We start from the raw sequence: 25,585 nt of genomic DNA on the forward strand, positions 1-25,585 counted from the left end.
ACACACACCACCGTGTGATGCCTTTCCAGATGAAGTGTGGGGACTTCAGAGGGGTTTAACTGGGTGGAGTTGAGGGGCGACTTTAAAAAGGCGGGGGGGGGTTAGGGTGACAAAAGAGAGGGATGGCCAGAGAAAGAGAAGAGGGCAGAAAGAACAGACATATACGGAGCAGCTGAAGGAACAATGCTGCTCCACTCTTTTCTGAAAGTGGAAAAAAAAAAAGAAAAAAGCCAGCACCAAACATTACTCAGTGATGAGAGAGAGCTGCTCCCTGGCCTCCTCCTCTTTCACCTTCCTTCCCATTCTGGCTGCTCCACACATTCATTGATGCGTGCATAGAAGAACACACACACACAAATACACATGCATGCATACGCACACACAGAGATGTTTTTCCTCTGGGGTGAGGGTCAGTGAGGTTTAGAATCTAGTCAGGACCTTTAATGGTGGATGGGTGGTCCAGCATTCATATGCTGGTTGTGACACAGCAGGTTTGTGTAGATTCCTCTCTGGAGCTGTGAGAAAAGACTCAACACTGCCCTCTTCAGGCAAACATTGGCAGGATGGATCAAAATATTAAGATCTGTTCACATTGTATGACAGATTTACAAAAAAAAAAAAAAAACACCTAAAAAAACTCCAGAGGAGTTTTTCTACAATCACTTTCTAAAGAATCAAAAACGACTATCTGTTTTGTTTGGAGGGTGTGGGGGGTGTTTTAGGGGCTACTGCCCTTCAGACACATTGGAAGCCAGAGGTGGTACGTGGTTGCTGTGGCAACGGAATGAGTTGAAGGAGCTGTGAGCTTACTGATGTGGAAATGGATCCTGTGAGTAGTAGAAGTTTAAGATGGCTGTCAGACAGAGATCTGCCTGGATTACATCACCTCATGGATTCTCATTGCGTTCTCATGGAACTGACTGAGGGAAAGAGAGGCAGCTCTGCCTTACTGCCTTTAGCAGTGCTGGTGAAAAATTAGTTTTCAAAAGCCTTTGTTTCCATGGTCACAGAAGCTACATGACGAGCCGCAGGAAGTGAATTATGTATTTTTTTTTCACGTTTCTGAGGTTTTAACATACAGGAAATAAAAAAGAAAACACAGTGCCGCAAAGACTGAGCAGCCAGATACAGAAGGCTGGCTCTGTCTGGTTCTGTCTGGTCCTGTTTTGGGGACGACTGTAGAATCCATAGAGATGATGACGCACAGAAGAATTCTTCATAGGATCGGACAAATTATGACCATCCTCTTCACAAGACTGTTTGGAGAAGCCAGAGCATCTTCAGTCAGAGGCTTCTTCAGACTCAAAGACCCTCTGCAGCACAGACTGCTGCAGAAGATCTTTCCTGCCAACAGCCTTCACCATCTTTAATAACTCTTTGAAGAATCTAAACGAATGAGTTACAACAACATTTAATTTTCCTAATTAAGTCCCTAATACAGTATTTTTAAATTTGAATTTCATCACATCAGAATTGTACATTTCAATGTATTTTAATTGGATTTTAATCGGACTTTGTGTAAACATCAACATACACGGCGGTGTGTAAAAGATCCAAAACTATATATTTAATTTGCAAAGTAAATATTAATTTAGTTTATTAGTTATTGCTGTTAATGTTTTACTGCTTAACTTTACGCATTGCAGCCCATAGAAACATGAGATTAGGATTATTGCTATTGCTTCAATTTATTGAACAAAGGGTGTGAATAGAATAGAATAGAATAGAATAGAATAGAATAGAATAGAATAGAATAGAAGTAGCCGGAATTCAGGTGTAGCAGTTCTACTAAATGTTGACCAACACTCACAATGCTAACAATTCATGATAAATAGAAATGTGTACCAAAGCCTCAGATATGGTTGAATTATGTGAAGCATAATCCAAGTGACTCTGATCTGCAGAAGAAACATGATTTGAAACAGTCCAGAAGAGGAACATGAAAGCATAAAATGATGTTTTAAGTCAGATGGATGCTGATTAAATGTCTTCCTGCTGATAAACTTTCCTGCCACTGAAACCAGCTAAATGAATTCCAAGTCATGCTTTCAAACTTCCCCCAGTCTTTACACGCTCTGGTCTGATTCCAACAGGAACAAATGTAAGCCTCTCTGTGTTCTTACACACTGGGAACAGATGTGGCTCAGACTGAAATTTCAGCCAGGATGCTGTCGTTGTTCCAGTGTCTGTGCTTTTGTGACGGTTGTGACAGAGAACTGTGGGGCTGAAATGAAGACGCATCATCAGACTGTCCTAAATGAGCTCTTCTGTGTGGCCTGGCTCGTCTGGAAGCGATACACTTTGAACTGGAGAGACGTGGAGTGGAGCAGCGCTGCAGCGTGACGGCACAGAGCCGCCTCCTCTGGCAGAGCTCCCTGTCTTATTTTGCTTCAAACACTTGAAACCACATGTGAGAAAATATTCTTCAGGAAGTGTGTTCGAGACTCCTCTAAGCTCGTTTTTACTCTAGCCAAGCTTCTTGCACGTTTGAGTTATTTACCGCTTTGTCTAGATTTTGGGAGCCACCTGAATGGACCACCCCTCACTTCCAGGCTGAAAGGAAGCTTTTATCTGTTGGGCCAGCCGTTTATAAAGAAAAGCAAGTTGCATTCACACTGCAGCATTTCTAAAACAGCTGTTAAGTTTTGCTTTTGTGCAAAGCTTCTCTTTCTCCTCTCAAAGCATTCAACCGCAAAACCACACTAGCTTTCATGTCGGACTTGAAAGAAACTTACTGAGCCAAGAACCTAGAAACCTTTCCTTCCCTCCGTTTGCTCTCCTCTGTTCATAGGTGAACTGGATCAAAGCAGGGGATGCAGTCTGATGGCTTCATGCCAATACCTAACAGTGTTTTCATTCATTCATTCATTCATTCATTCATTCATTCATGTTAATTTGTCATGACCTGTTAGTTTTTCTTTTTGGGCATTATGACAGATTAGTGTCTGTCTTTGTTTTTTGTCTTCCAGGATGAACAACTCAACCATTTTCCCACGAACCAACTGTAGGTGTAATTCCTTCTTGGATGGACTATTCTCTGTGATATAATAAAGACATAACTGTCTTTCATTAAAAACTTCCATTGAAGGAAGATATTTTCCATTTCCTGGAACCATTCAAAACCTTCATCTAATACCTGAGAGAGCCCAACTTTCATGATCCTTAATAATTTGATTTTATTTTGAGATTAGTTTTGGGTTTTGTTGTGGTTGATGCTCCAGATCATATTTGGTTCTTTATGTACTGATTTAGATTTGGGATTGTCTTTTAACTTTTATTGCGTTGACCTTTTTTGTGTCTTCATGTCATCTTCCCTCAGCTCTTCAGTTCAAACTACTACTCTGCTGTATTTCATTTGGACTCATCTTTTCCTTTTTTAAATGTGTCTGTATGCAACAGAGTCTCGCCTTGCTGGATGCTCTGTTACATGGTTTCTAGAGTTTTAGGAATCTTTCCTCTTTATGTCTCTGATTTTAAAAGTTTTGGAGTGGGTGTATGTGAGTAAGTTTTCCTCCTGGAGGTGGACAGTTGTTAGCACAGAGGAGCAGCAAAGGACTGGTGGCTACACAATAACACCTGAAGCAGTTTTACCCTTTTAATTCCAAGAGTTGGCCGTGAAATTTGGAGATGTATCTGGAACTGGGCAGGAGAACCCTGGCATTATTCAGCATTATCCGTCTAAATGTCAGCTCAGCACTTTGCCACAGTCAAAGTGGATGTTCACAACGTGTGACCTTAGAAGAAAACAGACTTTGATTTCCCAGTTCAAAGCAGCAACTCTTTCCTGGTTCTGGAGGTACTTGATGGCCCATGAACCCAGCTCAAGGTTCTGGTGAAACATGTGCTCTCATCCTTTAACGGCTCTTACACAGTCCCTTCCTCTCTCCGCCCTTTCTGTTCCGCTCTGGTCTCATCTCGTCTCGGCAGACGGTTCAAATGCTCATGATGACAAACATCACATCTGCATCTCCACAGCTCCTGCTTCAACTTTTATTGTGTTCTGTAAAAATGGTGAGAGACATATTATTAGAAAGAGACATTGTCTCTTATTGGAGAATCTGTGATTCTTTTATGACTCCTTTTCTGCTGGAGGTCAGAAAAGCCAGACCTAGGCTTTATTTTCATTCAGTTAAACAAACAGGAAGCTGATCAGTTTTGGATCCAGGGTTTCTTTTACTTGAAGAAAAGACAGGCATACATCACTGTTTTGTGATGTTACGTGATCATGATTTGAAACTATTTTTTTCTGAAAATTGTGTTTGAAAACCAGTTAATACAGTGCATTCTGGGAACCATTCATCCATCCATCCATCAATCCATCCATTTTCTAACACCCTTGTCCCTAGTGGGGTCGTGAGGGTTGCTGGTGCCTATCTCCAGCTAACGTTCCGGTCAAGAGACAGGCTACATCCTGGACAGGTCGGCAATCTGTATTTTGGGAACCAGAGTTGTTTTTTAATAGTTTCATTATTTCTTGTGTGCAGACAGTCGTTCATGGTCGGGACCCAGAACTTCTATTCTATTCTTTAGACAATAAGAACTTGACTGAAAATGTCTTATGTTTTACAGTCAACGGGGAAATAAAATGTTTATACAACATTTTACATTAATATTTTTTTGTTTTGTTTTGTTTTTTCATTATTGTTCAGTTTTTGCAGCAGCCTATGTGGTCACCAGCTGAGGAAGAACCATCACAAATAACACTGGTCTGATTTATAAAGGCTGTTGTGACAGTATAGTGTTTCTAACTGATCTTTACAATCCAACCAGCATTCTCAACATTTGATCATTTAATTTTAATTTGATCAATACCAGCTGATAACATTAAGATGTCTGACAGCATTAAGAAATGAGTTTGAAAGCAACATTTAAAAAAGTCGAACAGCTCTTAGATTGGGTAGGCTAAAGGCAGGACTGACCAGAAGATTTTACACATGGCACATTTTAATTACGTAGTTAGTGGTCTCCATGGAAACACACTCCTCTCCTGATGACTAGTTCTTACATCTAATCTAGCAAGATCTAAGCTGAGACAACAAATGTAATTTTTTAAAGTAATAAATTAATAAAAAATCTCCTCATCAGTGACCAGAGTGATAAGGTTGCTAACCTCAACACAAACTACATTTCATCCAAACACGATGAGACAGAATCAAAACTAAAGTGAAGGCTATGCACATTAACCTAACAAACCACTACATGAATACGAGCACGCACACGATATGTTCTGTTTTCTTCAAACATGAGGTGGTCTGATGGAAAGAGTCCAATGACATTTATTGAGAGTATTGATGGCCTTAAGCAGACTAATCTTCTGCTGGGAATTCTCCATGAACTTTACTCCAGACAGATTCATCATAAATACAGACTGACAGGAAAATCTGCAATATTAAGAGTTGATTTTGTCACCCTCAAAGCATTTCATAAGTGGTTTTACATTTCCAGTGCTTCTGGTAAAATTGTATCAGTATCATGGATATTGATGGCATGACAAAATGTGCAAAAGTTTATGGGATGTGAATATGTTTCCAGAGCACTGCAGCCTGTGGAAGCTGCTGCTGTGACCAATGATTCTACACTCTAACAGGGTTTTTTGGGGGAGATAAATGATTCAGTGTAGAACAATTAGAGATGCAAAATTAATTAGCCAACAAATCAGTGTTGTTTTTATTAAAGTGCAGTACTCTGCAATTAATAATATAATTTCTTATGTACAGTGAGAAACTCTGTGTTCTTCTTCTTCCAGGATATCACGTTAAGCAGACGTAGCGCTCTGCTGCCGGGTCTGAGCTCGCTGTAGCATCTCTGTTTGCTCCAGTTTGTCGAGTTGGATTTCAGCAGCAGACTGGGCTGTGCTGCTGCTGGAAGGAGAACTTTACAGTTTTCTTCCTGTTAGTGTTCCAGTTACAACACATGCACTCAATGAAAAAGAAAAACAATAGACATCAAAGCAGCATACATGTTCAGACATGCAAACTGTAGCATGTGGAAGCCTGCTACATAAAATGCAAACAACCTCATAGAAAGCACTTGCATGCCTTTCCCACACTTTTATTAAAGCTCTCTTGGCAGCTGTTGAAGTAAACTTCAGGTATGTTATGTCTTCTGATGGAAGAGCCTGATATGTTTATGTAAAGAAAGTTAATAAGGAAGTTTTGTTCTTTGGAAAGTTAGAGTGCAGTTTCTGTTCTTTTTGTTTGTTTGTTTGTTTGTTTGTTTGCTGTGGGTCAAAGTGGCAGCATTGTAGTTGTATAGCACAATCACCTTCAGTTGTTAAAATGCTGTACATATCAACTGTGAGTTAAGAAACTGAACTTTGCAATTTGACTCCTAGAAATTGGTCAATTTCTAGGAGTTTCTAGGAGAGCTCCCGCTCTTTAAGAGCTCCCGCTTCTTAAAGAGCGGGAGCTCTTTAAGAAGCTCCCGCTCTTAAAGAGCGTTTACAAACTGTGCCGTTTACAAACTGTTCTTAGGTACATTGGATTCAGAAGTGGTTCATGTGAGGAGCTCAACAGACTCACAGTTCATCCAGGTGTTTGTCCATTTATGCTGCTGCTAGTCTGAAGGATCTGAGTGGGGAAGGAGTTGTGTACAGTTAGTTCCTGCCATGGATTCCACTTTAAACTTTCTGTCTGAGTCAAAGTCAGCCTGAATTGCATCTCTCTTCTGGCTCTGGAAAAGCACTGCACTACAGATTTTCCAAATCTGAAGCTGAAGATGAAAGTTTGGACTTTGATCATGTCAGAAACCCTCCAAATTCAAGGCAGATCTGTGTCATGTAAAAATAAACTTTTTTGAGTTGCATATGATGCAATAATGTTATTCCATCATCAGAAACGTGCCTGGAGTGTTGCTTCAAGTCTTCAATGAGTGTTTGAGGAATTCTTTAATCTCCCATGGCAACCAGTCAGGATGACTAAGCACTTGCTCATCACAGCACTGCCTATTTCCACAAAGCTCCTCCTTGGAGCTGCAGTCTCCACCATAACTAAAGTAAGAGCCAGTTTGACACAGGCTTAGATGGGGGTTTTCTCCCTGCTCCAAAGACTAAGTCTGGAACATAAACCCTCTATGAATGGAGTAAAAATTGAGACAGTTGGAAATAAAGAGCAACATTGCTGCTCTGCCCTCTCCATCCCTCCATCCCTCCACTCCATGCTACACAATGATGGCAGTGTACAATGGGATGATGTGTTCTTTGACCCACACCGGATGTGTCATCTTGCACCGCAGTGCAAAACTTCCCAGCATTGTGTGCCATTGTGGCTGAGCAATACTAATACTTTACAGATATTTCACAGTGGCTGAGTGCTTTCTTTTCACCCTGGTGGTGGCGTTCCCTCCCTGGAACGGACTTCCCATAGAGGAGCAACTCCAGCTTTGGTGGAGCTGCTCCTGTAGGTATGGTGACTGGAAAACTTGAAATCTGTGGGTAATTTACCTTTGAATACTTATTAACCAAAAATGTCAGCAAGACTCTTCGTTTTTAACTAAATAAAAGCAAGTTAGCTATTTAAGGGTTTTTCATTGTGAGTAGCTGACTTTGTCTGTTACTGTACAACAGTTTCTCTAAAATATTCAGTTTGGGTTTTAATCTCCAGCTGGAGCTGCTGAAGCCACACACCTTCATCTGGTCTGAACCTGATCACAGCCGTGACACCTGGAGGGATTTTGATCCTCTCCATGCTGTGGTTTCCTTCCACTGAGTAGAGCTTTAAATTCAGACCTTCCAGTTGTTAAAAAACAAAGGACTGAGTAAAGGCTTCAGTCTGAGGCAACTGGACAGAGTTAGATAGTTTAGAGTTCCTGAAACATGTGTCAAATATGCAGAAATAGATCATATTTTAAAGTTTTTTTTTTTTTTTTGTTTCTTTCTGACTGAGGTAAACTCATTTGCGATTAAAATAAAAAAAAAAGACTTGTTTGGAAGCTAGAGTTCGATTAAAATAAAAAAAAAAGACTTGTTTGGAAGCTAGAGTTCTTAGCAGTTTTTATCCAAGTTGTATAAAATAAAGTATACATGAAACTGATACAGGTGCAGGTTTGATAGTCTTTTAGTGCTTTTGGGGGACTGTCAGTGTCTGGTTACCTCAACCGATGGACCGATGGACGCTCAGGCAACTGCACATCATCTGTCCTCTGATTCTCATTGTAGATGTAAACCATTAGAGTCTGTATTATTTATTAATCATCTATAAGTGGAGCCTTATTGTAAAGTTTACACTAATGAGCACTTTGTGAATCCTGCTATTTTAAGAGGTTTAAAATAGGTCTAAAATTTGGATATGAAACTTAGGAATCTATATATTCTATAGATTCCTAAGTTTCATACCCAAATTTCTGCTTCCTGTCATTCAAACAGATCTTCAGTTCACATTAACTGTTTTCTGGCTGCTGGTTTCCTTCACTGCTTGTTTTTCCTCTTACACTATCATCATATTCGCTGTTATCAGAGGAAGGTCATACTGGAGACATTAGAGGCTGTTTCTGCTTCATTAATCATTACGAGCTTTAGCTCACATTCCATTCCACGTTAGAGAGTAACTGATAGATGTGTTATCCTCCACAGATAAAACTAGAGAAGTGTTGTAGATGTGGAGGAGGAACGTCACTGAGCATCAGGGGAACTTCAACACATTAGAAATGCTTATGTAGAAATCATCAGGTGAGCTTTTTTATTTCTCCACCTCGTATGTAATACATCGTAAAACTTATGACACTCCCCCCCAACCCCCACCCTTCAGCTGTGAAAATAGTTTCCCTGTCAAACATCTGTTAGAGGAATGTGGGGATGGAGACGGGGTCTGCTTCCTGTCAGTCACCCCCCCCCTTCTCCTAACAGCTCCCCTCCCCCCAACCTCACTCCCTTCACTAACATACACATCCAACCACTTTCCCCTCTGCTTAATGCTTCCCATGGAAGTTTCCATCCCTCCAAAGGTAGGAAGAGCTCCACCATTATAAAACGATCCTCCAGTACCTCAGAGCATCTAAGTGTGTTTAAAGAGCTCCAGGAGGTTAAAATATAATAATACAAACTATTTTCAAAAAGCTGCCTGAAAGAAAAGAGCCATGAGGAACCAGGCTACGGTCCGACCCACGACCAGCTGCTGGTACTTTACAGCTAATGACTGAAATCAGTCTGGAGCAGTGAAGGGATAAAGACAACTGGACTGTTTTTACTTGAAATACTGAGATATGATCACATCTCATATCTCATGATGAAAAGCAGTGGATCATTCTATATGTGCTGTCACAGTAATACATTTTTCTGGATAATTTATTTATAAATTAATTGTCCCAGAAATTATTGATATAAACGATAACATTGTTGCTTTGAGGCAATATTTAAGTAATATATTGGCAATGGATCAATAATATCCTGTCACAGATCAATAAACTGTAATTCTGTAAAAGAACACTTAACACTGGAACTAGAAGATATTTTTAATATCCTCAATATTCAAAATATTAAGGATATTTTTATCCTCAATATTTTTGAGGATAAAAAATATTGAGGATGAAATAAATAATCCAAATAAATGGATTATTTATGGATAAATAATCAATTTATCCATAAATAATCCATTTAATCCACAATAATCCATTTAATCCATAAATAAATAGATTGTGATGCTCTTCAAAAACTGTTAATCATTAGAACGTCAGTTTAGCTCGTTTTAATTTACCACGCGATTAATTGATTGATTAATTGATTTAATGGTTATTGCAACAAGATCATACCTGATAACCAAAAAGTAGGTGAATGGAGAAACTTATGAAGAATGTCAACATGAAAGCACTTCTGAATTATTTTCTTTAATTGTTCTGTAAGTAAAAGCTCAGCTGTATTTTAAATATATTTAAATACCGTGACGTTATTGGCACACAGGTAGAGAAGAAGCGCAGAAACTGTTTAGTCAATCAGGATGCAGAACACAATGCACTGTGAAAAAAAAACTGCACAAAAATCCCATATGTGAAATCTCATACATGGAAATGTATGATGATTTTCCAACTTGCTGCAATATACTTTTGTTTTGTGAAGGGTAACTCTTGTCTCTTCTAAACCCTTTACTGTCCTATCAGCAGAGGTCAGACAGGCTCCAGCAGAGGTCATCCTCACCAGCCTCTCCTTCGTTGTCATAGCGACCTCCAAGGTCAGGAAGCAGATGGGCAGGTCTGCGTTCTCACCACAGGCTGGATTTGGTTGTGATTGGCCCAGTTCCTGTGTAGCTGGATGTAAGAGTGTTATCAGAGCTGCAGGGCTGGGAGTTTTCAGGGGGTCTGACTTTGACTTCTTCGGGGCCCGACAAGAGCAGCTGGGCTGCTGCACAGGGTTCCTATTATTCATGTGCAGTGCTGGCATTGGCATTACTGGACACCGCTGTGCTGAGAGTGCTGCACCAACTGCCACTTACTGTACAATGAGGTTTGTAGGAGGACACAGCAGAGGAGGGGCCCCAGGTTCCTGCCAGGGCCCCTGGATGACAGCTGCAGGACTGAATGTAACTATGGAGGATCACAGGAGGTCTTTTACGGAATATCATGGAAGCATTTCCAAACAGTTCTTTACTTCCTGCAACACGTTCCAGACATTAACCTGTAAATGAACAGCGAGCAAAAACAACAGCAGATCAAAAGGGATGGAAACCTTTAAGTAAATCACATCAAATCCACAGAATCACAACAGCAAAGATTTGATGTATCTACCTTCTACCTGACTGTTTAGTGACTGCCAGGTCCTGTGCCATTTCTCCTACTACAGCTAGACACACAATTGCAGTGTTCATACTTTGTGTTATAGATTACTGATATTAGCTGATTGCTTCTCCAAGCACACAGTTCAGCGTCTGGGCTGGATTTACTGCAACATTTGTTCCTGGGAAGATTAGAGGCTCTCTTTGTATTTCATTGTTTGAATAATTTTTCTCACCACTGGATAAGGATGTTAAGCTTGTTTTAAAATTATTTTATAAACAATTGCTTCTCTAGTGATTTCTGAAGTCTTTCCTGGTAATACACACCTGTGTGGTCCAGACCTGCAGACTGTCTGATCCTCAGCTTTTACATGGGTGATCAAACTGAGGGTGATTACTGCTTCAGGTGCTTTAGATGCAGTAAACCTGCATTTCATGAAGATGGCAAAGACATGCTCAGTTTTTCACACTGAGGTTCCCCATTTTTGCCTGACTGCATGAAATCTGTGTTTCTCTTTTTTCACTTGAAATATTTTAAAATCTGGTGAGGAGCAGCAAATGTAGATGACGCACCGGAGGCAAGGAACAGATCTGTTTTCTCCTGAACTCAGCGGCGCAGCCTGCTCTCTGCCCAGCTGCATGGACAGCTCCTCCACATTACAGCTGCCTGATTACAGTTGTCATCCTCTGCTCATCCTGCAGTGAAGCTCCAGCACCTTCCAGGCTCATCTTGTGGAGAAGACTGTCCTCCCTCTGCCCTCCTCCTGATCTCATGATTAGTAGCCAGACTGAGCAGCAACACGTGGCTAATCGCTGCTGTCTGCCTCCTCTGCTCTCTACACCAAGATAATAACCTGACATTTCACAACAGGAGTTCTGTGAGGATCCATTTTATATGAGCACCTTTAGATTAACTGCAATACACCAACATTATGAGTAAAACTGACACTCTGAGGTGCTGAATATCTGATAAATGTGGCTATTGCATGATTTCATGATTTGGTTGTTTGACTTTGGATATCAATCAACCAAATTGCTATCCAACTTGGTTGCTGTTATTTAAGCAGGTGTGTGCTCACATTGACCAGAGAGAATTTCATTTGGAACTCAAGGATGCAGCAAATCTTTAATTTCCAATTCAGTTTCTGCCATTGAAACCTGTAATTTAAATGTTAAGAGGAAAAGTTAAAACTTCAATTTCTGGGGACATAGTTTGGTACTATTGTGCTTTGACAAACGAATCAGTTGCTCCCAGTTGTAAACATAATACCTTGTCGTTGCCATGGTTATGCGTCAAAACAGCAAATAAAAAAAAGAGCAAAAACTCTTCCAGCTGCACAGCATCCAAACCTCAAGGAGAAACCTTCAACAAAACAAAAGTAATCTGAAAGTAAGCAAATGAACCAGTAAATGAAATTTGCTAAGTAAAACTCAAACTGTTTTTCTATTGTCTGCTAAAAGCCAATAAGATGTAATTGGTTATAGAAGGCAACTTTTCTAATGTTTTTTTATGGAGAACAGCTTGGAAATTGATGTAGCATTAACCCAGAAGGTTAAAGGTCATGGTAGCAATGAGGAGTTGAATCTCAGTGTGTGTGTGAAAGCAGCTGAAACACCAAAACTTCAGTAAGGACGTGATCAGACCAGCAAAGCAAAGCAGAGCACTTTGACAGAGGAGATGCTGCTGAGGAGTTGTTGGTTTGAAATGAACAAACTGTCATGAAGGAGAGGTCGTTCTTCTACTGGCTGGGTGGGAATTCATTAAATCTCAGCTGGAATTATCTCCTCCTAGTGGAAGGTACTAGTAAATAACCAGGTTTTTCTCTTTAAAAATACATTAATGCCCTCTGTGAAAAGTTTCAATCCCTGGGGTATTTTACTGCTTTATTACTTTTCCAATTTTAACAAAATTTCAAAAATCACTTGTAATGTCGAAATAAAAGCTGAGTTCTACAAAATAGCAACTAAATACAAATATGTAAAAATTAAGGAGTTAAGAAGCAACTTGCATTTTATTGCTATGACTAATGACTGGCTAACAGCGACTCTGGCAGAATGTGACAGTATTGGAGAAGAGTTCCTGACAGCCTGAGGTGCTGGCAGAACCTTCCAAAGAACTCAAACAGGTTCAAGTCATGCCAAGAGCTTTGCTCTAAATTTGTCCTAAATTTCAGACTGAGCTCCACAGACCCGGTTTATGTGCACTCAGTCTTTTCCAGTTTTAATTTATATCATGGTTGAACATTTATCCTCCAGGGAGTCTTCCTATGTGAAATAAATTATTTCAAAGTGAAATAAGGAGGTTTGTGTTGATCCACACCAGGATGAACACAGGATCTAGATGCATCCCTGCTCCAGCACAGCTGACTCAAATCTATGGGACAGCACTGGCTTCTGACACCTAGTGGTCAAGTTTGTGATTGCAACCTTCTTCAACAGTACCTGTTTTCAAAGTAATTCAATTCCAATTTTTTCACCACCAATCCCCCAAAAATGTATTTGTGTAATTTCTATATGTAGAACTAAATCAGATACATATCAGATTTTGTTCCACACTTGTGTAAGTAACATATGTAATGTTACTTATATATAGACGTAAATAACATTAGGACCACATACATCAAGTGTCTGAAGTCATAACGGCTATGTTGAATTTTATCCAACTTTTATGTCATTGACATCATATTTTTGCACCAATAGAAGCCAGATACAGTAAATCTGGGCGTAAGCAATGGCTGAAAATTATAATTCAGAAAACGGTGAACTTATGCAGGAAGTTACTTTCTAAACAGTGTGCTTCTGTGCATGCAGATCATTTTGGGCTCCTAAACCGTTCACACAGAAATTTCACAGTATGAATGTCCATACAACAAAGTAAAAAAACAAAAAAAAAAGTTAAATTGAGCATCAACTTGTAGTTTTAAAACTATTACAAATACAGTATTAAAAAAACAAAACAAAACAGCCAAATCTTGCTGTGTGAACACAGCTTAACATGTGTGTGATATTTGTGTACTTTACCCACCTCTGGTTCTCATTAAAGGAGGATTCACGATTCACTTCCCAGACCTCATGAAGACTTATGTAGTACAGGTTATGTCAACCCTGCAGAGTCTGTTGCAGAGAAAATTATCCTGGTTAATTGACAAAAAAGGCTTTTTTCATGGGAACAGTAATCCCAAAGAATTCCCAATCCATGAGTACAATCACCTGGTGGAATTCATTCAAAGGTTTCCTTCCTGTTTCCCACCTGCTTGTTTTCATCTAGCTCCCATTTCTTTGTGAAGCAGTAACGTGACACTCTGACCTGGTGAGCATTTAACTTCTATTACAAACTAAGAGGAAATAAAAGGCTTTATTGATTAATCAACAAAAGCTATAATTCTTGTATGGTACTCGCTCTGCCACACATTTACTCCCAGGTTCCTCATCCAGCAGCAACTCTGACACAAAGGAGGAGGAACAGCTCATCCACACCAGGAGTCCTGAAGGAAAAGCTGCAGCTGCTTTCTTTGTGAGAACAACACTGCCCTCTGGAGTGTCTGCTGCTGCAGCTGCAGAGACTCAGAGCTGGACGAAGGCTCCGTCACAGAGTGTGGCTGCAGATCCTTGGTGAGTTAAGGTAAGGTCATTTTATTTATGCAGCACATTTTCAGCAACAAGGCAGTTCAGGTGACTTGAGTCTGAATTATCAGTCCAGATGATTACCTGAGGGGGGTTAGTGTCAGATGTAACTAATGGCAACATGAATATGGAATCACAAAATGTCTGTTTGTTGGGAAAGGCAGAGGTATTATGATTATCAAAAATAAGAATGATCTGATGATATCTTGCATTATGTTTTGAAATCTGTACATTAGAACTGTTATTAAATAACTGATCACCTATGTGATAAACATAGGTGATCAATAGTACTCCCAAACGGTCGGCTCAGTCCAATTTATAGTTATTCAAAGATTCTCCTATATAATATTAAAGTGTTTATTTAAATATATACTTATACAATTTTAATACTAACAATATTACAATGTTACTGAAAAACCCATTAATTTCAGGGACTTTGTCATTGAGTGAAACATGATATGGATTAATTAAACACAGATAAATGTTTGAAAGCTTTTACTTCTGTTAAACATGAGAATTTATTACTTACAGGTAAAGAAAGAATGGCATTTATAATTACATTACACTGTGACATATATTGTAATAGACATAAAACTCCTGTTTAAAACTGACAAGGCTTTTTTTGAGATGAAAAATGAAACATCAATAGAAAAGGTTCATTAATGTTTCATAAGTTCTGAACTGTGAGAAAAATCAGCATGCTAGGAGATGAACATCAGTAAGACAGCTCCTGTTTGCCGATTTGTTCATCTAAAGAGAACATCAGAAGATCTGATTGACCAAACACAGGGCCAGTCCAGCTGGCTGAGGGCAGAGTTAGAGCAAAGTATCAGGGATGATGGGGAAAACTGTAAGACACACAGAGAAGAGTGATCATCTGCAGCCTGGTCTCCATCTCAGTGTAACACCAGCTCTCTCTGTGTCAGCTAATTGGGCTGTGAGCTCATTTCTCCAGCCAAATGTGTGACTGGGAGCACAGCAAGGCTGAGCCTTCCGTCCATCTTCTCATCAACTTTAACAGCTCTGCAAATAGTTGCTGCAGTTCTCCCTCCACCGTTTTTCTGTCCCTCTCTCTGAACACAGTAAAAATGCCAGTGTTGAATTAACACCCAAAAGTGTCTATATGTGTCCAAGTCAGCTGGTGTTAAATTCAACAGTACAGAGTGGCACACTAACATTTACAATGGTACTGGTGTTAAAATATGTTAAAAGTAACAACAGTGCCGTGTTGATCACAAAACATAATGTGGTATTAAAAAAGTAAATAATTGACCCACAAAGTGTCAATATCAATCAAATCCAGTGGAAAATATTCAAAACAATACATAGAAATGGAAAGTTTCACTTTTCTTAAACCCATTTCAGTATTATAGGCCAATGTTAATTTAACACAAAAAAAAGAGTGTCAATCTTTTAACACTTTCAAAAGTCTTACTTTAACATCTGCTGACTTGGACACATATAGACACTTTTGGGTGTTAATTCAACACTGGCATTTTTACTGTGAACCTTAGATTTAGGAGATTTGTGCTGAAAGCATTAGGAAAGCCTAGCAAGTTTAAATGATGTCTTCCATGAATCAAAACTCCACATGTCAGAGAAACAGTTGTATTTTCCTGTATTTGTGTTGAACTTTGAAGGCTACAGCAGGGACAGGGAGACGTTGGAGTGTAGTGAGAGGTCACAATCTGAGTCCAGACTAAACCTGGACAGCATGACATAGACTCAGCCAGCAGTTCCACAGGAGACGTCCGGCTTTCTACTTTCAGTTTTCAGTGAATGTGGCTCCAGTGTGTGGAGACAGAACCATTCCATTTTCCCACCAAGCCAGACCGACCGCTGCTCTCCATTTTAACCCCCCTCCTCCACACCTCCCCTCTTCCTTACATCTGTTTCCAATCAACACTCACTGCCAAAACAAAGGTATACTTCCCCACTAAGAGCCAGCTCACACACCAACAAAAATCAAACTCGGTAACCTCAAGAGTTAGCGAGCGATCCCACAGGAAAAGAAAAGCTTACAAAACTCATGATTTAAACGGTTCTGAAGAACTTTACTGCCACCTCTACTAACAGCTAGTTTATCTTTGACTTTTAGCAGACCATGTAGTAAATGTATTAAATAAGTACACATACACATTTATATCAAATAAGTCAATCTTGTGTGCATTCACAGCAGCCCTGTTTAGTTCACTTTAATCCAACTCCAGGCTGTTTGCCTACAATCTCTGGTTGGTTTGGGGAGGCGTGAATGAATAAACAAATTGATGCAAACCAAATAAACTCTGGTCCCCCTACAAACCTCAGCCTCGGTTCGGTTGAAGTGAAAGCTGGTGTGATATGAATGTATATGTGAACATCAAGCAGACCAGAGAAGGCTCCAAATGCAGGAAGTAGATTACAGCACAGAGCATTCTGGGTAAATACAACCAAAATAAACGTGTGAGTTTAGGGCCTGTGAGAAAATTGGCTTGTGGTATTTTGCAAAAGACAACAGAGAAATCCTAAAACCACTAGAATCTGACTCCACTCCATTTTGTTTCCATTTTGTGAAGAAGGAAGTTTCGTTCAGAGTCTACTCCAGAGGTTTTCCTGTTGTTTTCCTTAGCGGTTCTCAGTGCAGCGCCCCCACAGGCCTGCACCAATTTATCTATAATTAAGTGAATAACAATTTACTTAATTAGAGATAAATAAAGTAAATTATGTTGTAATTATGCTGTAATACTCGCTGGACTTCTTCTCTTTTCATAGTATACAATAATAATGCCCTTAACATATAGCTTTTTGTAACTCAACTGGTGAAGAAAGTCTTTTTTTTATACATTTAAAGACAATGTGATTTTTCTCCTTTTTTTTTAATTTCTGCATCATGCCGATATCTAATTATTTACGTTGCCGTCTATCCTTCCTGTTCTCCCCAGTGAACTGTTAGCTACCAGCAGGAGTGGAGCGTTAAACTGTGAAAGCATTTGTTGTGACAGAGGTTCTACTTTCCTCTGGTATGTGTGGAGAGCGTAAGAAGATACCCGGGCTGAGATGTGAGCCTGATGTCCTGCTCTCACTGACCCCCCACCAGTGAGAACAGGACAGAATACTGTAGAATAAACAAGAAAATAAAATTTTTGCATGTTTGTTTAAACTCTCGGAGTGTCAATGACTGGTTTATTGATCCATCGTGCTGCAGTGGCTGATACTTGCTGGACTTGGCACAGAGGGCTGTGTTCCATTGGTTGCCTTCTGTATCACTCTGCTACCAGATCCAATAATGACATTGGATCAATCTGACCTAATCTGAGGAGGATAGTGAAGAGGACCACCCAGGAAGGATCCATGACAACCGATCTCTGGTGTTTCTACTGGGCCTGTGCTCACACTGCCAATGTGCTGCTCAACAAACATGAAGAAGGAATTCTTGTTTGTGTCACTGATCTAACTCATGGTAAAATGATAAATGGACTACTTTTCCAATCATATTTGACCACTCAAAGCGCTTTACACTGGAGTCACATTCACACTCACACATTTATATGCAGATCAGTAGGCAATTTGGGGTTAAGTGCCTTGTCCAAGGTCACATCGACATGTGGCAGGAGGACGCTGGAATCGAACTTACAACCTTGTGACGACTACTCTACCCACAGAGCCACAGTCGCTTCTGATGATCTAGAGACCCAACATAATGTTTGTGTTGCTTTGTGTTGTCCATATCTGATTACTGATTGATTATTGATTACTACTAACATTTAAAAGGTTTTATAGGCCACCAAACAAGGTTCAAAGATGCATAACATTTCTCACAAGAGAGAAGAGAGGCAAACAGTTGCTTTACATGGGAATGTGGTGAAGTCATCTCAACTTGTTTATTATTGTGTGATCAGATGTGATTTTCAATGTTACATTGGAGAAGTGGTTCAAGATAAAATTATTGACGAACCCATGCTTTGTTTTTCTAATTGCTCAAAACAACACAAAGGTCTACAATTTCACAACAGAACTGGAGCGATGTTTCCATCTAATTGTCATAGGAATTAATTTAAAGAAACTTTTGAAATGTTGCAAATAAAAAGAGAGAGAAAAAACAAAATTGTTGAATATGTGTGTTTCAATCTGTTAGTTTGGAGTGAATCAGCGAGGGTCTGCAGAGCTTAATTTAATCAGATGTTGATACTATGCATGACTGTTGTAAACAGGATGTAGGGTCTGCATACTAGCATGGACCACACACCTCAGAAACATGGAGGCACTTCTTACCCTCGAGCTGGAGGTCTGAACTACTCGATGCCTCTGGTAAGGCACAGACCCTCCAGTGGATGGGAGCAATCCACCTCTCCTATCCCAGCCTAGAGTACCTCACACTGGCCACTCTGACCTACAGTTTTCTCCTCTGTGCTGGAGATTTGGACCAGATACACCAGACCAGTTTGTTTCATTGGGTCAGAGTTTGATTGCCCATTCACATCTTTTCAAATGAACCAGACTTTATAGGATAACAAGCTAGAGCTGGATTAAAGACGACTAAGCAGGGCTGGTGTGAATCAGCCTTAAACTAACCAGTATCTATATCACATGTCTTTGACAGTACTGGAAGAGAAGGAAACTGTCATGGTAAATGTTTGTCTTCCAAATCAAGCATGCTGCCTGACATTACAATAACTACCAATACTTTGCTAATGGTAGTAAAAACTAATCAGTCATTTCCATTATCATCACCCTTCTGCTTATCCTTTTACATTTTTTTTTTAGTTTTTTGAGAAATCTAGAAACTAGTAAGCTAGTAATCTATTTTAGTCAGAAGTTTTAAGCACGTTGTGTTAGGTTGTGATATCGCTACCATACACATATGGAATGTAACTTCCTGTTTATTAGACACTTGAGACACAGCCTCCTCATGGCCCCACAGGCTAACACTGCATGCCGTTCAAGCATTTGGAGTCGCATACAGCACAAAACAGGAGATTTCACACTCCATTTTCTAACAGTATCCAGGATGTCTGGCATTCAGGCTCTTCCTGTGTAGCAGCCTGACCCAGTCCCTGTAAATTCAGCCACTTTTCAGGTTCCTGACCAGGGTAAACAAACAGAACACTAATGTCCAGGGCTGAGAAAAGGAGCAAGACCAAGATCTAAGAGCAGCTGTTTGGTTTCTGTCCACTGACTGAAGAGTGAGTGTTGAAGCTTTAGACCTTCTGCCCACCCTGGCTGAGTAGAGGGGGAGGGGTAGTCACTGCCTGCTCAACCCAAGGTGAAAAGGGTGCCATGGTCCTGGAAATGGAGACGAGGTGAGAGCACTCAGTATGACTCTGCCAATTGGGTTGGGGGTGGAGTGAGCAGTTCAGATGGGTGTACTGTCTGCCTTGAGCTGTCAGGAGACAGAAATCCTTCTCTTGCTCCTTTCTCTCTCTTTCTCTGTGTGTGTGTGTGTGTGTGTGTCTCTCTGCCTCCCTCTCTCTCTGTTTCGCTCAGTTTTCCATCTGTATGTGATTTGGGCCCAGCTCAGGGAAGAAGCAAGCCCACAAGGGCAGGGAGGGAGGAGAGAGAAGAGAGGAAGTCCACAAAAGTTAGTTTTACAGGATTCAGCTCGGGCCGATACAAGGGGCAGGGCTGAATCTGGACATCAGGAAGAGTGGATAAATGAAGTTAAAGACTGACGAGGCCCAGAGGACACTGCCTGTGACTGAGACAAAGACGAGGGGACGCTGGCTAAACCTAAATATGGCTGCAAAACCCCTGTCCTGCCTTTGCCTTGTCTCCATCCTCTCAGGAATTATCTGTCCAACTTCTGCCAGCCGGTTGCGGTACGAGGAACAGCAACAAACTCTCACGAAAGTAAGAATCTTAAAGCTTTCAACTGGTCTGCTGTTCATGTTGTCTGGCACTTTGCTTGGTCTGACTGTCCTGACCTGCTCCTGACATGATCCATACATGATTTTGACTTATAGGCAATAGGTCTGCTTTCTATGTGAGTAAAACATTGTCTGTTTGAAACTTTACAAAGACTCCGCCCTGTATTGGCAGTGCATTATGTCCATGTGGGTACGTGTTTGCATTAGGGTTACCCTGAGATTAGAGCTCAGATAATCTCCGGAGATATTGTCTCCCCTGCTGTCATGTGCCTGCTGCCCCTCCCTGACAGTTTCTTAATGGAAACAAGCTGCCAGGCTTTGAGCGAAGGTCGAATGAAAGAAAACCAAGAGGCAGTACATGAGAAACCATTATGAATAAACAGCTTTAGTCCCACTGGCTTAGCTTAGCCTTACCAGATGAACGAAGTGTGATATGTCATAAACCCAGGGGACCTCGGAAGAAGTCTATAGAACCACCCTCATTTCTTCATGCTTGACTTAGAAAGGCAGACCTTGTAGGGATATGCAGAGATATGAAGTTGTACCGCAAAAGGCTATAGCTGGTTGTCAGTTATAGTCAGGTTATAAATAGAATCAGAAAACTATTTCTCTTGTTTGTTTATGAAGGGGGCATATTATGCAAAATTTGCTTTTGGCACATTTTTGTACTTCTATTTGGAAACAAAATGCCAAAAATAACATCCAGCAAGTCTTTTTCTGTTAATGTTCTTTGATTTAGAGAAAACGAGTTATTTAAAACCCTCCTGGTTATAAGGTCACAAAGACCGGGCATTGCCCTACACCTTGCAACCCTAGCCAAGCCCAGCACTTCAACTAGCCACCCAAGTTGAGCTCCACCCACTATATTATTAGAAGACAAACACATTTGGTCAGCTAGTTTTACTGCTATGCAAGCTATACAATGGCTGCTGGAAAATCCAAGTGTTTTTGGTTGACTTGCTAGAAACCCCTACATCTTCGATGGTTGTGCAGGAGGCTCTTCTTCTACGTCTTGACCTTTAATATTCTGTTTACAGCCATTTTCATTTGTAGCAGTGAGTAACTAAATTTAATATCAACTTCCTAAAATAATAGCCAAAGTCATTCTTGCCAAAAGACGTGGCAAGTTTACTTTTCAAAAATCACTTTGGGTAAAACTTTGACCATTATTTAGGAAGATGATCATACGGATGATGGTCAGCAATGGGAGCAGAATTAGTGGGGATGAACAATAATAATATAATGATGTATCACAATAGACTCATGACCTATAGTAATAGATAACTTTTCTGTCAGAATAATCAATAATTTCTGCTATACAGAACTGTACAGCATTCTGGGGGATGTAGTCAGAGGAGAGGGTTCAGCTGCTCAACCTCTCACCACCAGCTAAGCAATGCTAAGCACTCACTAATTTGTTACCAAGCAACAACATGATGCTTCATAACTGCTTAAAGTGGTAGTGTTATGTAAAATTGACTTTTTTTAGCTTTGCATCATGTGATAATGTTATTCCCTCATCACAAACATACCTGGAGTGTTGATTTGATTCTTTTTTTGAATGTTTGAGAAATCCTTTAATCTCCTTGGCAACCATTGACCTGTGCAAAATGTCTGAGTGGACCTAGCTCCACCTACGAGATGTAGCTCCACTTCCTTATATTTGATATATACAGCATTTTATAACATCTAAAGATTACATAGTTACTTGATTGTGCTATGAAATGATTATATGTTGTTGGAAAACACATAAGACTATCCGTTTAAAAATAACAGCAGTGTGTGGGGTGAAAACTATGGATAAAACAGGATAGGTCATGCCACCGCTTTGGCAGCATTTAAGATAGTTAAAACTGAAAACGAATCAATAATTATCAATATTGACTTATATCGTGTTACATTTCTTATTCATATCCTAAGAAGCAGCTTTCATTTTTTAGTAGCAACATTACAAAAACCCTCTGTTATGTCTACCACAGTCGGTCTTCCCACTGCATCCATTACAATACACAAAGCTGCCTCTCAGCCAGTCCACTCCAGCCGCTTTCTGATGTTGCATTCCGGTATTTACAATGCATCAGTTCAGCTTGAACTGCCTTCAGAAAGTTCTGCAGAGCTGCCGTCAAACACAATAACAGGATCTGGTTCTACAGATGAACGGTTTGTAAAGTAAATACTCTCTCTGGCACTGCAGCTTCATGCCTGTGCAGCCACACCATCTTTCTATAGTTTTTCAGGAAGCCTTTATTTCTGCTGAGTGTGTACAGTAAGTTTGGGAGAATAAACCTTCAGTCACATCTCTTTATCATGTGTTTGTTTGGTTAGTTTTTCCTGCAGTGAGGAATAAATCTGGAGTAAAACAGCCTCACTCATCTCCTCCCATTGCTTTATGCTGTGCTGTTATTATAACTTGGAGAAGTGGGTGGTGAAGGTTGGGGGTATCAGACACTAGATTCAAGTCTGGTGAACATCCTCAGGAAAACTCAGATCACAGGTCATGAGAATCTCACCCGGCCTCAAAGTCTCAGGCAGCGTTTCCTCTCAGGGGAATCTGAGGTCAAAAATGTAAGAAAACAAAGAAAGAAAACAAAGGAGAAGCGGAGGCTCTGGTTTAGTCAGACTACGCATTAGAGATTAAACATCACAGACTCTGCTGCAGTTTTCACTCCTTTTGCTGACTGGTTTAGATTGACTTTCAACCATTAATAGTGTCACCATGTACTGGTTGAACTAATGCAGCAAAAAACATTTATTTATTTATTCATTTATTCATTTATTCATTTATTCATTTATTTATTTATTTATTTATTTTTAGGTTTGCAGCAATCTAAAAAAAATTGGGTATCTGTTTGTATCAAAAAGGTGACGCACTTTTTAGATGACATACCAAAACAATTTCTTGTCTACATATACCAGTCATCAAAATTAATTAACCAATCTGCTGCCAGTTCCAATTTTCTTCGCACAGTTACTGTGGCCAGTTACAGAGCTCACTGTGGCAAGGCCAGGTTCACCATGGACAGGCTGAGATCATAATGAAGTGGTATCAGACACAGGGACACATGTGTCTTTGTACTGGCTGCAGGATGGACCAGGTGTGGTTTGCTGCTGTGGCACAGAGCACAACTCACATAAGGAGGGAGACGTCCCAGGTTCAAATCCTGGACTGATGACCTTTGCTGCATGTCTTCCCCGTCTCTCATTGTCGGGGTATAAATACATTTAAATCTTAACATTTTGGGCAAAACCTTTATGCGGAATAGTTTTTGAAAGATTAAAGCCTCTTTTAGCGGATAATAAAAAATAAAAACAAATTTAAAGGCACGTGGAGCCTTTGTTTACAGAGCGAGCCGAGGTCGTGGCAGCTGGACCCACCGGTGGGTCCGTCGGGTTCTAGGGGTTAAAAGAAAGACACCTCAGAAATGAATGAATTAATAAAAAAGTGGAACAAATAAGGCTCTATTTAGGAGCTTCTGATATTCCCAAAATCTTTCTGAAGAGGTAATAGCTTGTAGGTTTTGAGTTGGTCTGGTCAGTATTGATCTGCATGATTTTTAACCGCATTTATTTTTCCATCTAGATATCATGTTATGTTTCACTGGCCGCACATGGTTGTCATTGTGTTGGTCAGGTTGTTAGAAGGGTCATTTTAAGGCACAAAACAAGAACTAAGCTCTTGTTTGATCACATTGTTTAACAAAAATGTTGCATGGACTGAGTAAGAAGGGATGTGAAGAAGGAAAAAGTTAGAATAAGATTTCGACAGACCTGGATGTTTAGAATTAACACTCATAAAGGAAACAAGCATGTGACAAAATAACAACCATATAAATGATTTCCAGCTAAATGTAAACATTTTTATGGTGCAACAAGCTAACTCTCACTCAAATGTTCATTCCAAACCCACAACAACCAGCCGAAAACATGTCCAGAGGAGAAATAAACTGACATTTTTTTAAAAGAAATGCTGTGTGAATAGCTTTTCTGTTAGCCACTAAGGGACACTTTATTCCTGATGACAGAAAAAGAAAAAACACAAGAATGCAGATTCCTGGTGAGAAAATTAAAAGTATTCTGGAGCTCCACCAACCAGCAGATCCCTTCTGGTTCTGGTTAAAGCACAATGGAAAAACAAGTTTAATATGTGCTGAGCATTAAATTAGCTATGGCTTTCTACAGAATGCTGCTTCCCTTCATAATTAGTTCTAGCTTTGTTTTACTTGGTTCTTGTTCATATTTTTCAGCCTAATCATCAAATGTAACTCGGCTATTAAAACATTTCAATGTTTGAACTGAAGCCTACCTGCACAAAAGTAATTTTGCATTAAACTTTTGACAATTTAATGGACAAAGAGAAAGTTTTAGAGAAGTTTGTGCCATGTGCTATCCCAACCCTTAATCCTTAAAGCCCCCCAGGTCCCATGACCCCCTGCAGCTGTTTGACCCAGCACAGTCATCTGTCATCTTCCAGTTTTCTATTGCGTTAGTTGCCTTTTCTATAAGCTTGTGGTATTTCTTTTTTATTTCAGCCAAGGTAACTGAGAACATTTAAAACTTTCTCGGGATGTTTTGCATGGCAGCATGACACTTGAGTGTATAGTAACGTAACGTCTCTCTGTGTATACTGATAGATAGTGAGGGAACCCACAGGAAGTCTGTCCTGTGTGGGAGACAGCATTCTGTTTTTCAGGATGTTTAACATGAGCTGGCCACAAACGTATCATTGTCTCACAGTCCATCTGTGGATTAAACACAGTATGAATCATGAGCATCCACAGCTGGTCGTCTGTGGAATGTTCCACCCTCTGAATGTCAACGTCCGGCTGGCTGCATGCAGCAGGGAGGTCAAACGCCTGGTGTCCTTCTGGCCGCAACTCACAAAGTGCCATTGTAGGCATCATTGAAAACTGCAGCTCCTGAAGTTCAAAGGTGACCTGAGGATGTAAGAGTGTGTGTGAGACACCAAGAGAGACGGTGTGGAACATCCTGAGACATGAGACAGGAAGCTTCAGCTCAGACCTGCTTCCTCAGAACAACATGCTGATATGAAAGAGACTCCATTTCAATAGATTTAGGAGGATGGTTGGAAAGCAAAGAATGGATTACAATATATCGGGACTAACGTCATTATATTAGACATAATTTAACACATTAGTTTTAGTTTGATATTAATAAATATGTATTTCCATCTTGCTATTATTTGCTTCTCAGATAGTTGTGGTGGTGGGGAGCGGGGATGCTGACATGGTATTTGTTTGATCATGCAATAATGATACAGCAAAGGATTATGGGGAAAGGAGATAGGAAGTGATGTGGATGTGGGGTTTTTTTGAGGTATCAAAATATATATAATACTTATAATACCAGTTATTGGGCATAATAGCAATAGTAATATCAAATATTGACATTTGCCCAAAT

The 25,585-nt window shown here is 40.1% G+C and overlaps 1 protein-coding gene and 1 long non-coding RNA gene across 2 annotated transcripts in view; one reads left to right on the plus strand and one right to left on the minus strand.

Annotated features, from left to right (window-relative positions):
• Positions 1–3,862: 3,862 nt before the first annotated feature.
• Positions 3,863–24,741, minus strand: LOC107836693 (uncharacterized). The gene is made up of 3 exons (XR_001662634.1): positions 24,117–24,741; positions 5,970–5,976; positions 3,863–3,875 (listed from the first exon to the last, which is right to left on the minus strand). It is a non-coding gene; the product is annotated as an uncharacterized LOC107836693 (long non-coding RNA).
• Positions 19,644–25,585, plus strand: part of lama4 (laminin, alpha 4) — a 36,084-nt gene continuing 30,142 nt past the window's right edge. Inside the window, exon 1 of the mRNA XM_007555994.2 lies at positions 19,644–20,150. Within this exon, the coding sequence (XP_007556056.1) occupies positions 19,956–20,150 (195 nt within the window). The 5' untranslated portion in view covers positions 19,644–19,955. The remainder of the gene's footprint in view (positions 20,151–25,585) is intronic.

This window comes from Poecilia formosa, unplaced genomic scaffold, assembly GCF_000485575.1.
Source record: "Poecilia formosa unplaced genomic scaffold, Poecilia_formosa-5.1.2 Scaffold75, whole genome shotgun sequence".
Lineage (NCBI taxonomy): Eukaryota > Metazoa > Chordata > Actinopteri > Cyprinodontiformes > Poeciliidae > Poecilia > Poecilia formosa.